Source organism: Oncorhynchus nerka, linkage group LG13 (genome assembly GCF_034236695.1).
Source record: "Oncorhynchus nerka isolate Pitt River linkage group LG13, Oner_Uvic_2.0, whole genome shotgun sequence".
NCBI lineage: Eukaryota > Metazoa > Chordata > Actinopteri > Salmoniformes > Salmonidae > Oncorhynchus > Oncorhynchus nerka.
Genome location: NC_088408.1, coordinates 7427378 through 7443952, shown reverse-complemented (window position 1 = coordinate 7443952; position 16575 = coordinate 7427378). Strand labels below are relative to the sequence as shown.

General features: G+C 52.0%; 1 protein-coding gene across 1 annotated transcript in view; it reads right to left on the bottom strand.

Annotated features, from left to right (window-relative positions):
- LOC115127998 (steroid hormone receptor ERR2-like) overlaps nucleotides 1-16575 on the bottom strand; it is a 106481-nt gene that overhangs the window by 49176 nt on the left and 40730 nt on the right. The window contains exon 3 of the mRNA XM_065026038.1: nucleotides 9040-9156. Coding sequence (XP_064882110.1) covers nucleotides 9040-9156 — 117 coding nt within the window. The remainder of the gene's footprint in view (nucleotides 1-9039; nucleotides 9157-16575) is intronic.

Sequence of the window (16575 nt, the reverse complement as noted above, 5' to 3'; positions counted from 1 at the left end):
GATAGCTGGTCTCCTGGTAGCTACAGATAGCTGGTCTCCTGGTAGCTACAGATAGCTGGTCTCCTGGTCAGTACAGATAGCTGGCCTCCTGGTCAGTACAGATAGCTGGCCTCCTGGTAGCTACAGATAGCTGGTCTCCTGGTAGCTACAGATAGCTGGTCTCCTGGTAGCTACAGATAGCTGGCCGCCTGGCAATACCTCCTTGCAAGTTATAATTAAGTGACATATTTTCCATTGAGTCCTGTGACCTTTTACCAGACTGAACTCTAGTGAACAAGGAAAGGACTGGAACCAGACATCGGCCCGGGCGTTTCTTACACTAAGGCTCATTTCTTTCCTAGAGACCCCCACACAGGCCCATTTTCCCACCTAGAGGCCCCCAATATAAGCCAAATAATGGTCATTTTGTGCCTAACCGCCAAGTTAGACAGGCCCCCTGGACTAAGAATAGACCAGCCAGTCCGCCCCTGTCGGTCATCTCACAGACCAAGCCTGTCTCTCCAGACCAGTGACCGCAAAACAAGGCTTCTGTTTAAGGCGAACATGTTCCCGAGAAACTATTTCAATTGGACGATTTGAATTAATATTACAAAATGTTACAGTGAAACATCAAACAGATTATTTTTGTCAGAATAATTGTGACTTTTTTCATCCAAAAAAACGAATGAGTTGCTAAGTACTTTGCTATTCCTAGTACTAACAGAAGCCTACATGGCCACAGGATTATTTATGGTGACAGTTAGACCCAAAACAGACACACACTACCTTCTCAGACTGTTAGCTGACACGTTTAAAATGTTAGCCAATGTTCAGAAACTATTTCCCTTGTTTAACACACCTCGGGTCTGGCAGCGCTGTGTCTGGCCCGCGATAGAAGTATTAGCAGCCTGATTTTCTAAGAAAGTCGTCACCTGTAATGTCCTCCATCCTCCATCGTCCTCATTGATTTTGTCCTCGTGCGCAACACACACAAAGGCACACACACACACACACACACAAGGTCGCACAAAACTATACACCCTTTCCTCACACACACACACACACACACACACACACACACACACACACACACACACACACACACACACACACACACACACACACACACACACACACACACACACACACACACACACACACACAACCTTTCATTAAGGAGATTTGTTGGAAATGCAGGTACCGCTGGTCTCCTCATCAATTGAGCCCTACATTTATTTACTGATTTTGATGAGGTTTTATAACAATCTCAGAGGATAGACACCACCCCCTGGTACCGACCACTAACCACTACTGTTGGAGACACCACCCCCTGGTACCGACCACTAACCACTACTGTTGGAGACACCACCCCCTGGTACCGACCACTAACCACTACTGTTGGAGACACCACCCCCTGGTACCGACCACTAACTACTACTGTTGGAGACACCACCCCCTGGTACCGACCACTAACCACTACTGTTGGAGACACCACCCCCTGGTACCGACCACTAACCACTACTGTTGGAGACACCACCCCCTGGTACCGACCACTAACCACTACTGTTGGAGACACCACCCCCTGGTACCGACCACTAACCACTACTGTTGAAGACACCACACCCTGGTACCGACCACTAACCACTACTGTTGGAGACACCACCCCCTGGTACCGACCACTGACCACTACTGTTGGAGACACCACCCCCTGGTACCGACCACTAACCACTACTGTTGGAGACACCACCCCCTGGTACCGACCACTAACCACTACTGTTGGAGACACCACCCCCTGGTACCAACCACTGACCACTACTGTTGGAGACACCACCCCCTGGTACCAACCACTGACCACTACTGTTGGAGACACCACCCCCTGGTACCGACCACTAACCACTACTGTTGGAGACACCACCCCCTGGTACCGACCACTAACCACTACTGTTGGAGACACCACCCCCTGGTACCGACCACTAACCACTACTGTTGAAGACACCACACCCTGGTACCGACCACTAACCACTACTGTTGGAGACACCACACCCTGGTACCAACCACTAACCACTACTGTTGAAGACACCAGCCCCTGGTACCGACCACTAACCACTACTGTTGGAGACACCACCCCCTGGTACCGACCACTAACCACTACTGTTGGAGACACCACCCCCTGGTACTGACCACTAACCACTACTGTTGGAGACACCACCCCCTGGTACCGACCACTAACCACTACTGTTGGAGACACCACCCCCTGGTACCGACCACTAACCACTACTGTTGGAGACACCACCCCCCTGGTCCGGGCAGAAAGAGGAATGTGTGTGTGTCTTTCTCCCTCTGCTCTCTGTCTTTCACTTCCTTTCAATACATGGGCTTTGTTCAAGTCAGCCAAGAGGTTTAATGTTTCCTAGAATGCTAGAACCCAAGCACCTGACCCTTTAAAAATCAGATCCCCTGCTTAGCTTAGAGCAGAAGCTTATACCAACCTCTTGGTGGAAATATATTAAATACATTTAGAAAACGTAAGATATCTTTTCTCATACGTTCTCTCATCACCTTGGCGGTCAGTGTTGGGGATGCTACTCTGAAAATGTAGTTTATCAAGCTACCAATTATTTCACACTGAAAGTAATTAAGCTACACTAGAAGCTACCCTTAAGAAAAATCTTGTTTACTTAATTAACTAAAGTTAGTTTGACAAAGTAGTTCAGTACATGCAAACAAATAATTAGCATATGTACATCTGAAATGTCGTAGACTACAAATTGAGAAGAAAAGATCACTGGGGTCATTACGTTAACAACAGGTGTAATTTAACCTGTTGAATTAGGCAGGTCTGATGCAGAAAAAGGAAGGAAATGATTGGCTACTTCACCTGTATTTTATTTTTTGTAAATTAAGTTGTGTGTAGTTCCAGTAGTCAGCTACACAGATTTGAATTACCGCCAAGCTACTGATAATATAGTTAAATTACTAGTTGAACGATACATAGTTCACTACTCCCCAACACTACGCATGTTATTCAGAGCGATATTGGGTCACAGGGTTATTAACAGGGCTGGGGTTGTGTTGTTACAAAACTGTAATGAGTGCTGGTGTGCTTGACGATGGTGACGGGTGCGCTTGACGATGGTGACGGGTGCGCTTGACGATGGTGACGGGTGCGCTTGACGATGGTGACGGGTGCGCTTGACGATGGTGACGGGTGCGCTTGACGACGGTGACGGGTGCGCTTGACGACGGTGACGGGTGCGCTTGACGACGGTGACGGGTGCGCTGGACGATGGTGACGGGTGCGCTGGACGACGGTGACGGGTGCGCTTGACGACGGTGACGGGTGCGCTTGACGACGGTGACGGGTACGCTTGACGATGGTGACGGGTGCGCTTGACGATGGTGACGGGTGCGCTTGACGATGGTGACGGGTGCGCTTGACGATGGTGACGGTTGCGCGGGATGATCAGCAGCCTGATGACCTAGAGGTCGAAGAGGGACAATACGTGACAATTAACGGCTAAAAGGAAGGTTTATTATGACAAACCAGTGATAGAAAACTGAGTCCGAAATAATTGGATAACAAGGTTTAATTATGAACGGATGGGTCAACATGAACAGACGGGTGCGGGCAGCAACCCGTTGAAGAGCTCTTAGTTTTACTTGCATTTAAAAGCAGTTGGAGGCCTCGGAAGGAGTGTTGTATGACATTGAAGCTCGTCTGGAGGTTAGTTAACACAGTGTCCAAAGAACGTCCAGAAGTATACAGAATGGTGTCGTCTGCGTAGAGGTGGATCAGAGAATCACCAGCAGCAAGAGCGACATCATTGATATATACAGAGGAAAGAGTTGATAATAATTGAACCCTGTGGCACCCCCATAGAGACTGCCAGAGGTCCGGACAACAGGCCCTCCGATTTGACACACTGAACTCTATCTGAGAAGTAATTGGTGAACCAGGCGAGGCAGTCATTCGAGAAGCCAAGGCTATTGAGTCTGCAGTGATTGAGTCGAAAGCTTTGGCCAGGTCGATGAAGATGGCTGCACAGTACTGTCTTTTATCGATGGCCGTGATGATATCGTTTAGGACCTTGAGCGTGGCTGAGGTGTACCCATGACCAGCTCGGAAACCAGATTGCACAGCGGAAAAGATACAGTGGGATTCGAAATTGTCTGTGATTTGTTTGTTAACGTGGCTTTCGAAGATTTTAGAAAAGCAGGGTAGGATGGATATAGGTCTATAGCAGTTTGGGTCTAGAGTGTCTCCCCCTTTGAAGAGAGGGATGACAGCGGCAGCTTTCCAATCTTTGGGTATCTCAGATGAAACGAAAGAGAGGTTGAATAGGCTAGTAATAGAGGTTGCAACAATTTGGTGGATAATTTTAGAAAGAGAGGGTCCAGATTGTCTAGCCCAGTTGATTTGTAGGGATCCAGATTTTGCATCTCTTTCACCCAAATCCAGAACTGTCTGGATTTGGGTGAAGAGGAAGCAGGGGGTGGGGGGGCTTGGGCAAGTTGCGGCAGGGGGTGCTGAGATGTTGGCCAGGGTTGGGTTAGCCAAGTGGAAAGCATGGCCAGCCGTAGCAAAATGCTTATCCTCAGTGCAGTGGGCAGCTGGGAGGAGGTGCTCTTATTCTCCATGGACTTTACAGTGTCCCAGAACTTTTTGGAATTAGTGCTACAGGATGCAAATTTCTGTTTGAAAAAGCTAGCCTTAGCTTTCCTAACTGACTGAGTATATTGGTTCCTGAATGAACTATCATGGTCCAAACACACCAAGACATTTGCGAAGATGAAGCACGACAGCAACTTTTCCCCCTCCGGAGACTGAATGGCATGGGGCCCCAGATCCTCAAAATGTTCTACAGATTCACCATCGAGAGCATCCTGACCGGTTGCATCACCGCCTGGTATGGAAACTGCTCGGCATCTGACTGTAAGGCGCTACAGATGGTAGTGTGAACGGCCCAGTACATCGCTGGGGCCAAGAATCCTGCCGTCCAGGACCTACTGTATATACAATAGGCGATGTCAGAGGAAGACCACGACATTTTTTCAAAGACTCCAGTCACCCAAGTCATAGACTGTTCTCTCTGCTACCGTACAGCAAGCAGTACCAGAGCACCAAGTCTAGGTCCAAAAGGCTCCTTAACAGCTTCTACCCCCAAGCCATAAGACTGATGAACAATTAATCAAATGGCCACCCGGACTCCTCTGTTTTTACACTGCTGCTACAAGCTGTTTATTATCTATTTATAGTCGCTTTACAAATGGCCTCGACTAACCTGTACCCCAGCACATTGACCCGGTACCGGCACCCCCTGTATATAGCCTTGTTATCATTAATACATTTTCTTGTGTTACTTTTTTATTTTATAACATTTTTACAGTAAATATTTTCTTAAACACTATTTCTTGAACTGCATTGTTCGTTAAGGGCTTATATATAAATCTTCACCTTCTGCATGTAACAAATAAAAATGGTTTTGATATGATACCAGGCTGGCGCTGTTAACGTTGGAATAAATGATTCGGAAGACAGGCGCAGGAATGCGTAATAGGGTTTTTAGGCGTGCCCTGTAAATACACGGGGGCGAAGACCAAACAAACACTTTACAAAAACACAGGGCTGGAACCCAAACAAAAGAGCGAGGAGTACCTCGAATAAATAACACACGCGCACAATGATTTACACACGCTACGAGACCCGTAATCAATCATCTGCACAATCCACAAGGTCACGAAAGCCCAAAACACACAGCACAGGTACTCACATGCACCACTGGACATTGTAACAATAATCGACAGACAACAGAAACCAAGGGGCACACTTATACAAATACTAATCAGTGGAAACAGGGGACAGGTGTAGGTGATGAAAGATCCGGAGGGATCCGTGACAGGTAGCCCTAGTAGTGAGAGGCAGCCAGGCCGAGGCAGAGGCACACTCTTATTGTCTGCATCGAGGGGTTAGTCCGACCTGCTATATAGACAATACCCACAGATTCTCCCCATCAGCACTCGCTAATCACATGAGGTTAATTTCTGAGCTTCATTTGTTCTGGCCCGCGGTTAAAGCTACGGCTGGCCAGCGCCCTTCTTGTTGGGGAGGGATGGAGACATCAGACTGGTGAAGGAAACATGAGAGCGGGTGGTTAGATGGAAACCGGTGGGGTGGTTGGGGTAATACATAGGGTGGTTATGACAGAACAAAAGCGTATCTGTGGAAGGCCTAGTTTATTTTTTTGATGTACAAACAGCTATGTTGTTAAAGGGGGGTTATAGGCTTACTGATGTACAAACAGCTATGTTGTTAAAGGGGGGTTATAGGCTTACTGATGTACAAACAGCTATGTTGTTAAAGGGGGGTTATAGGCTTACTGACAGACACACAGCTATGTTGTTAAAGGGGGGTTATAGGCCCACTGATATACAAACAGCTATGTTGTTAAAGGGGGGTTATAGGCTTACTGACAGACACACAGCTATGTTGTTAAAGGGGGGTTATAGGCTTACTGACAGACACACAGCTATGTTGTTAAAGGGGGGTTATAGGCTTACTGACAGACACACAGCTATGTTGTTAAAGGTGGGTTATAGGCTTACTGATGTACAAACAGCTATGTTGTTAAAGGTGGGTTATAGGCTTATTGGTGGAAGGCTACCAATAAATTGACACATGATCTGGCTCCACATAACTAGACAGTATTTAACTGTCTGTCTGTCTGTCTGTCGGCTGGTTGGCTGGTGCCATGACATGTGGAACTGGAAAGTGTTCATAGTGGTGTATATTTACAATGACTGTGATGTGGTTTATTGTTTGGGGGCGGTACCTGAAATGGCAGCTTGTTCCCTAAATAGTGCACTACTTTAGACCTATGGAGCCCTATGAAACCCTATGGAGTCATATGGAACCCTATGAAGCCCTATGGAGCCATATGGAACCCTATGAAGCCCTATGAAACCCTATGGCATCATATGGAGCCCTATGAAACCCTATGGAGCCCTATGGAGCCCTATGGAGCCCTATGAAGCCCAATGGAGCCATATAAAGCCTAAATGGAGCCCCATGGAGCCCTGTGAAGCCCTATGAAGCCATATGGAGCCATATGAAAACCTATAGAGCCATATGAAGCCCTTTGGAGTCCATGAAGCCATGTGCAGCCCTATGGAGCCCTATGAAGCCCTATAGAGCCACATGAAGCCTGTTGGAGTCCTATGAAGCCCTATAGAGCCATATGAAGCCCTATAGAGCCGTATGAAGCCCTATGGAGCCCTATAGAGCCATATGAAGCCCTTTGGAGTCCTATGAAGCCCTATAGAGCCATATGAAGCCCGTTGGAGTCCTATGAAGCCCTATAGAGCCATATGAAGCCCCATAGAGCCATATGAAGCCATGTGGAGTCCTATGAAGCCCTTTGGAGTCCTATGAAGCACTATAGAGCCATATGAAGCCCTTTGGAGCCCTATGAAGCCCTATAGAGCCATATAAAGCCCTTTGGAGCCCTATGAAGCCCTATAGAGCCATATGAAGCCCTTTGGAGCCCTATGAAGCCCTATAGAGCCATATGAAGCCCTTTGGAGCCCTATGAAGCCCTATAGAGCCATATGAAGCCCTTTGGAGCCCTATGAAGCCCTATAGAGCCATATGAAGCCATGTGGAGTCCTATGAAGTCCTTTGGAGTCCTATGAAGCGCTATAGAGCCCTATGAAGCCCTATAGAGCCATATGAAGCCATGTGGAGCCCTATGAAGCCCTATAGAGCCATGTGAAGCCATATGGAGCCCTATGAAGCCCTATAGAGCCATGTGAAGCCATATGGAGCCCTATGAAGCCCTATAGAGCCATGTGAAGCCATATGGAGCCCTATGAAGCCCTATAGAGCCATATAAAGCCCTATGGAGCCCTATGAAGCCCTATAGAGCCATGTGAAGCCATATGGAGCCCTATGAAGCCCTATAGAGCCATATGAAGCCCTTTGGAGCCCTATGAAGCCCTATAGAGCCATATGAAGCCATATGGAGCCCTATGAAGCCCTATAGAGCCATATGAAGCCCTTTGGAGCCCTATGAAGCCCTATAGAGCCATATGAAGCCATATGGAGCCCTATGAAGCCCTATAGAGCCATATGAAGCCCTATGAAGCCCTATAGAGTCCTTTGGAGCCCTATGGAGCCATATGAAGCCATATGGAGCCCTATGAAGCCCTATAGAGCCATATGAAGCCCTATGAAGCCCCATTGAGTCCATTGGTGCCAGAGGGGGCCGTTTGAGACACAACCAGGATTTGTTCTTCACACAACTGAGTGTCACAGAGAAATTGGAAATAAACTACCCAAATTAGCTTTTCATATTAAACCATATACAGTATGACAGTAGTATTGAAACATTTTGTTGAGTTGAATTACAGCCACAAGTGCCGCAGGTCCACATACCTCTACCGGTCAACATTATGTGTAAACCCATAACACTTCCAAGGAAACTGTAACAGGAAAGGACTAAGCTACTCTGCCACCTAAAAAAATCTATTGACTAGATTTCCCCCCTGTATTTCCATTGGCCCTTCACTGCAGGAGCAACAACACAAGCAGGAAGTGACTTGGGATGTTCGGAAAGCATTTAGTGGATCAATAACCTGGGACAAAGCAGAGATAGAGAGGGGGAGAGAACAGACAGAGAGAGAGTGAGAGAGAGAGAGAGAGAGAGAGAGAGAGAGAGAGAGAGAGAGAGAGAGCAGAAGGAAAGAGAGATAGAATGTCTTCTCTATTTTGTTTATTGTTTATTTCACTTTTTTCACATTTCCCATGCCAATAAAACCCCATTGAATTGAGAGAGACAGAGACAGAGAGAGAGAGAGACAGAGAAACAGAGAGAGAGAGACAGAGAGAGACACAGAGAGAGACAGAGAGAGACAGAGAAACAGAGAGAGACAGAGAGACACAGAGAGAGACACAGAGAGAGACAGAGAGAGACAGAGAGAGACAGAGAGCGAGACAGACAGAGACAGAGAGAGAGACAGAGAGAGAGAGAGAGAGAGAGAGAGACAAATGAGATGGGGACTCACCCTCTTTGAGCATGCCTACTTTGAGACACTTCATGAAACGACAAGCCTGGCAGGATTTGCGTCTCCTCTTGGTGATCTCACACTCGTTTGTTGCTGGACAGCTGTACTCTATGTTCCCTGGGGAAGAAGGAGAGGATAGAGGAGACCATGGATAACACTCGGAGATCATTCTGTTCTTCTAAACTATTTATTAGATCCCCTCATATCCAGCTGCATTAGTCTCTCATATCCGGCTGCATTAGTCTCTCATATCCGGCTGCATTAATCTCTCATATCCGGCTGCATTAGTATCTCATATCCGGCTGCATTAGTCTCTAATATCCGGCTGCATTAGTCTCTCATATCCGGCTGCATTAGTCTCTCATATCCTGCTGCATTCATCTCTCATATCCGGCTGCATCAGTCTCTTATATACGGCTGCATTAGTCTCTCATATCCTGCTGCATTAGTCTCTCATATCCTGCTGCATTAGTCTCTCCTATCCGGCTGCATCAGTCTCTCATATCCTGCTGGATTAGTCTCTCATATCCGGCTGCATTAGTCTCTCATATCCGGCTGCGTTAATCTCTCATATCCGGCTGCATTAGTCTCTCCTATCCGGCTGCATTAATCTCTCATATCCAGCTGCTTTAGTCTCTCATATCCGGCTGCATCAGTCTCTTATATACGGCTGCATTAGTCTCTCATATCCTGCTGCATTAGTCTCTCATATCCTGCTGCATCAGTCTCTCATATCCGGCTGCATTAGTCTCTCATAATTCCATCCTCAACCCCCTTCTCTACATTATTGACTTGAACCTTCCTGTCACTCCTCCTCCTGAACATTTTCTGACCGGCATGGTACTGACACACATAAACACATTCAAACACGCACAGACGCTTACCCCTCTACCAAGGTGACCTAAAATGACAAACTCCTGAAGGAGAGAAGAGGGTAGTGGCATTTTGATGGGGCACGTAAAAAGCTCCTCCATCCCCCCTCCATCCCCCTTCCGTCCCTCCGTCCCCCCTCCATCCCCCCGTCCCTCTGTCCCTCCTCTGTCCCCTCTCCATCTCTCCATCCCTCCATCCCCCTCCATCCCCCTCCATCCCTCGGTCCCTCCGTCCCCAAGCCTCCATCCCTCCATCCCCCCTCCATCCCACTTCCATCCCTCACCCCTCCATCCCTCCATCCCCCTCCATCCCACTTCCATCCCTCACCCCTCCATCCCTCCATCCCCCTCCATCCCTCCACTCCCCCATCCCCCTCCATCCCTCCTGCCTCCATCCCTCCATCCCTCCATCCCTCCACTCCCCCATCCCCCTCCATCCCTCCATCCCTCCCCCTCCATCACCCCCTCCATCCCTCCATCCCTCCCCCCTCCATCCCTCCATCACCCCTCCATCCCTCCCCCTCCATCACCCCTCCACCCCTCCACTCCCCATCCCCCTCCATCCCTCCCTCTCCATCCCTCCATCCCCCTCCATCCCTCCCCTCCATCACCCCTCCATCCCCTCCATCCTCCCCCTCCATCCCTCCATCACCCCTCCATCCCTCCCCCTCCATCACCCCTCCATCCCTCCCCTCCATCCCTCCATCCCCCTCCATCCCTCCATCCCTCCACTCCCCCATCCCCCTCCATCCCTCCCGCCTCCATCCCTCCATCCCTCCACTCCCCATCCCCCTCCATCCCTCCATCCCTTCCCCTCCATCACCCCTCCATCCCTCCATCCCTCCCCCTCCATCCCTCCATCACCCCTCCATCCCTCCCCTCCATCACCCCCTCCATCCCTCCACTCCCCATCCCCCTCCATCCCTCCCCCTCCATCCCTCCATCCCCCTCCATCCCTCCCCTCCATCACCCCTCCATCCCTCCATCCCTCCCTCTCCATCCCTCCATCACCCCTCCATCCCTCCCCTCCATCACCCCTCCATCCCTCCACTCCCCCATCCCCCTACATCCCTCCCCCTCCATCCCTCCATCCCCCTCCATCCCTCCCCTCCATCACCCCTCCATCCCTCCACTCCCCCATCTCCCCTCCATCCCTCCATCCCTCCCCCTCCCCCTCCATCCCTCCATCCCTCATCCCCTCCATCACCCCTCCATCCCTCCACTCCCCCATCCCCCTCCATCCCTCCATCCCTCCCCCTCCATCCCTCCATCCCTCCCCCATCCCCCTCCATCCCTCCCCTCCATCCCTCCATCCCTCCCCCTCCATCCCTCCCCTCTCCCCCTCTCCCCTCCATCCCTCCCCCTCCATCCCTCCATCCCTCCCCATCCCCCTCCATCCCTCCCCTCCATCCCTCCCCCTCCATCCCTCCCCTCTCCCCCTCTCCCCTCCATCCCTCCCCTCTCCCCCTCCATCCCTCCTGCCTCCATCCCTCCATCCCTCCATCCCTCCACTCCCCCATCCCCCTCCATCCCTCCATCCCTCCCCCTCCATCACCCCTCCATCCCTCCATCCCTCCCCCTCCATCCCTCCATCACCCCTCCATCCCTCCCCTCCATCACCCCTCCACCCCTCCACTCCCCCATCCCCCTCCATCCCTCCCCTCTCCATCCCTCCATCCCCTCCATCCCTCCCCTCCATCACCCCTCCATCCCTCCATCCCTCCCCTCCATCCCTCCATCACCCCTCCATCCCTCCCCTCCATCACCCCTCCATCCCTCCCCTCCATCCCTCCATCCCCCTCCATCCCTCCATCCCTCCACTCCCCATCCCCCTCCATCCCTCCCGCCTCCATCCCTCCATCCCTCCACTCCCCCATCCCCCTCCATCCCTCTATCCCTTCCCCTCCATCACCCCTCCATCCCTCCATCCCTCCCCCTCCATCCCTCCATCACCCTCCATCCCTCCCCTCCATCACCCCTCCATCCCTCCACTCCCCATCCCCCCTCCATCCCTCCCCCTCCATCCCTCCATCCCCCTCCATCCCTCCCCCTCCATCACCCCTCCATCCCTCCATCCCTCCCCTCTCCATCCCTCCATCACCCTCCATCCCTCCCCTCCATCACCCCTCCATCCCTCCACTCCCCCATCCCCCTACATCCCTCCCCCTCCATCCCTCCATCCCCCTCCATCCCTCCCCCTCCATCACCCTCCATCCCTCCACTCCCCCATCTCCCCTCCATCCCTCCATCCCTCCCCCTCCCCCTCCATCCCTCCATCCCTCATCCCCTCCATCATCCCTCCATCCCTCCACTCCCCCATCCCCCTCCATCCCTCCATCCCTCCCCCTCCATCCCTCCATCCCTCCCCCATCCCCCTCCATCCCTCCCCTCCATCCCTCCATCCCTCCCCCTCCATCCCTCCCCTCTCCCCCCTCCCCCTCCATCCCTCCCCCTCCATCCCTCCATCCTCCCCATCCCCCTCCATCCCTCCCCTCCATCCCTCCCCCTCCATCCCTCCCTCTCCCCCTCTCCCCTCCATCCCTCCCCTCTCCCCCTCCATCCCTCCATCCCTCCCCTCTCCCCCTCCATCCCTCCCCCTCCATCCCTCCATCCCTCCCCTCTCCCTCCATCCCTCCATCCCTCCCCCTCCATCCCTCCATCCCTCCCCTCTCCATCCCTCCATCCCTCCATCCCTCCCCCTCCATCCCTCCATCCCTCCCCTCCCCCTCCATCCCTCCCCCTCCATCCCTCCATCCCTCCCCCCTCTCCCCCTCCATCCCTCCCCCTCCATCCCTCCATCCCTCCCCCTCCATCCCTCCATCCCTCCCCCATCCCCCTCCATCCCTCCCCTCCATCCCTCCATCCCTCCCCTCTCCCCCTCTCCCCCTCCATCCCTCCCCTCTCCCCTCCATCCCTCCATCCCTCCCCCTCCCCCTCCATCCCTCCCCTCTCCCCCTCCATCCCTCCCCCTCCATCCCTCCATCCCTCCCCTCTCCCCTCCATCCCTCCATCCCTCCCCTCCATCCCTCCATCCCTCCCCTCTCCATCCCTCCATCCCTCCATCCCTCCCCCTCCATCCCTCCATCCCTCCCCTCTCCCCTCCATCCCTCCATCCCTCCCCCTCCATCCCTCCATCCCTCCCCCTCCATCCCTCCATCCCTCCCCATCCCCCTCCATCCCTCCCCTCCATCCCTCCATCCCTCCCCCTCCATCCCTCCATCCCTCCATCCCTCCCCCTCCATCCCTCCCCTCTCCCCCTCTCCCCCTCCCCCTCCCCTCCATCCCTCCCCCTCTCCCCCTCCATCCTGCCCTCTTCCATCCTTTTGCCCTTCCTCCACTTCGATTTTCAGATAAATGAGCTCCATTAATGCAGAGGAGCAGACTTTCAACTAGGACAACATCTACCCCTCCCATCCCCGGGTTCAAGTACTGTTTGAGATCATTTCATATACTGTAGCTGTGTTTCATATACTGTAGCTGTGTTTCATATACTGTAGCTGTGTTTCATATACTGTAGCTGTGTTTCATTCAGTTTTGCATACAGAACAGTTCCAACAGTGCAAACCCCTCCCACCTGAACACTCCAGGCATTCTAAAACAAACCCCTCCCCTCCCTCCAGGCATGCTAAAACAAACCCCTCCCACCTGGCACTCCAGGCATGCTAAAATAAACCCCTCCCACCTGACACTCCAGGCATGCTAAAACAAACCCCTCCCACCTGACACTCCAGGCATGCTAAAACAAACCCCTCCCCTCCCTCCAGGCATGCTAAAACAAACCCCTCCCACCTGAACACTCCAGGCATTCTAAAACAAACCCCTCCCACCTGAACACTCCAGGCATGCTAAAACAAACCCCTCCCCTCCCTCCAGGCATGCTAAAACAAACCCCTCCCACCTGAACACTCCAGGCATGCTAAAACAAACCCCTCCCACCTGACACTCCAGGCATGCTAAAACAAACCCCTCCCACCTGACACTCCAGGCATGCTAAAACAAACCCCTCCCCTCCCTCCAGGCATGCTAAAACAAACCCTCCCACCTGAACACTCCAGGCATTCTAAAACAAACCCCTCCCACCTGAACACTCCAGGCATGCTAAAACAAACCCCTCCCACCTGACACTCCAGGCATGCTAAAACAAACCCCTCCCACCTGAACACTCCAGGCATGCTAAAACAAACCCCTCCCCTCCCTCCAGGCATGCTAAAACAAACCCTCCCACCTGAACACTCCAGGCATGCTAAAACAAACCCCTCCCACCTGACACTCCAGGCATGCTAAAACAAACCCCTCCCACCTGACACTCCAGGCATGCTAAAACAAACCCCTCCCACCTGAACACTCCAGGCATGCTAAAACAAACCCCTCCCCTCCCTCCAGGCATGCTAAAACAAACCCCTCCCACCTGAACACTCCAGGCATGCTAAAACAAACCCCTCCCACCTGAACACTCCAGGCATGCTAAAACAAACCCCTCCCACCTGAACACTCCAGGCATTCTAAAACAAACCCCTCCCACCTGACACTCCAGGCATGCTAAAACAAACCCCTCCCACCTGAACACTCCAGGAATGCTAAAACAAACCCCTCCCACCTGAACACTCCAGGCATGCTAAAACAAACCCCTCCCCTCCCTCCAGGCATGCTAAAACAAACCCCTCCCACCTGAACACTCCAGGCATGCTAAAACAAACCCCTCCCACCTGACACTCCAGGCATGCTAAAACAAACCCCTCCCACCTGAACACTCCAGGCATGCTAAAACAAACCCCTCCCCTCCCTCCAGGCATGCTAAAACAAACCCCTCCCACCTGACACTCCAGGCATGCTAAAACAAACCCCTCCCACCTGACACTCCAGGCATGCTAAAACAAACCCCTCCCACCTGACACTCCAGGCATGCTAAAACAAACCCCTCCCACCTGAACACTCCAGGCATGCTAAAACAAACCCCTCCCCTCCCTCCAGGCATGCTAAAACAAACCCCTCCCACCTGACACTCCAGGCATGCTAAAACAAACCCCTCCCACCTGACACTCCAGGCATGCTAAAACAAACCCCTCCCACCTGACACTCCAGGCATGCTAAAACTAACCCCGCCCACCTGGCACTCCAGGTATGCTAAAACAAACCCCGCCCACCTGACACTCCAGGCATGCTAAAACAAACCCCGCCCACCTGGCATTAGTATTTGAACCCGGGTCTGAAAGCTTTACTCCATAGCACAGTGGCTTGAAAATGGAGATGGACCCACTACCACTAGGCACTTTGAATCATTTTTTTCCCACTGCCCGAACCCAGACCAGACCAAACCCAGACACAAAACCAGACCCAGATTAGACCCAGACCCAGATCAGACCCAGACCCAGACCAGACCCAGACCCAGACTTGACCAAGACCCAGACCCAGACCAGAGCAGACCAGACCAGATCAGACCAGATCCAGATCAGACCAGACCCAGATCAGACCAGACCCAGACCAGATCCAGACCAGACCTAGATCAGACCCAGATCCAGACCAGATCCAGACCAGACCCAGACCCAGACCCAGACCTAGACCAGACCAGACCCAGACCCAGATCAGACCCAGACCAGACCCAGATCAGACCCAGACCCAGACCAGACCCAGACCCAGACCCACACCCAGATCAGACCCAGTCCCAGATCAGACCCAGATCTGACTCAGACCCGGATCAGACCCAGACCCAAATCTGCCCCAGACCCAGACCCAGATCAGACCCAGACCAGATCTGACCCAGACCAGATCTGACCCAGACCAGATCAGATCAGACCCAGATCAGACCAGACCCAGACCCTGATCTGATCTGACCCAGACCCAGACCTTGATCTGACCCAGACCCTGTTCTGTTGTTATTGTTGCCAATCTAAAGGTCCTGTCTGTATCGTATCATGTTGTGAAACCGCTAGATAAATTATTCAAAGTCCGTCTCTCTGCGCAGTTTCTTGGCTCACATTGGAGAATAATTCCACTGCATTATAATCATGCACCCTCCCTAAACGTCCAGGACACCAGACGTATCCCTGGTAACAAAAGGATGAGGCTTGTTGTGTTCTTTTTGTTGTTGTTGTTGCATTGAGCGTTCCAGTTGAATGATGAATATGTACTCAGTGGATGACCTCTAAACTCAGCCAGAAACGGTCAAGGTCTGCTAAATGACTTAAATGTAATGTAAATGTAAAACTAAAGATATGTTAATGACAGCTAAAAACTGCCATCCAGGTGCTGTGTGTGTGTGTGTGTGTGTGTGTGTGTGTGTGTGTATGTGTGTGTGTGTGTATGTGTGTGTGTGTGTATGTGTATGTGTGTGTGTGTATGTGTGTGTATATGTGTGTGTGTGTGTGTATGTGTGTGTATATGTGTGTGTGTGTGTATGTGTGTGTGTGTGTATGTGTGTGTATATGTGTGTGTGTGTGTACGTGTATGTGTGTGTGTGTGTATATGTGTGTGTATATGTGTATGTGTGTGTGTGTGTGTGTGTGTGTGTGTGTGTGTGTGTGTGTGTGTGTGTGTGTGTGTGTGGGCACAGTATGTGTGGCAGGTCTGTTGGAGCCTCCCAGTTGGTGGAGGAGAAAGTGCCAACATTCATCAGGATCATATCAAAGTGCCAGCGGGGTCATGTGAACAGTGTGGGGGGCTGTGG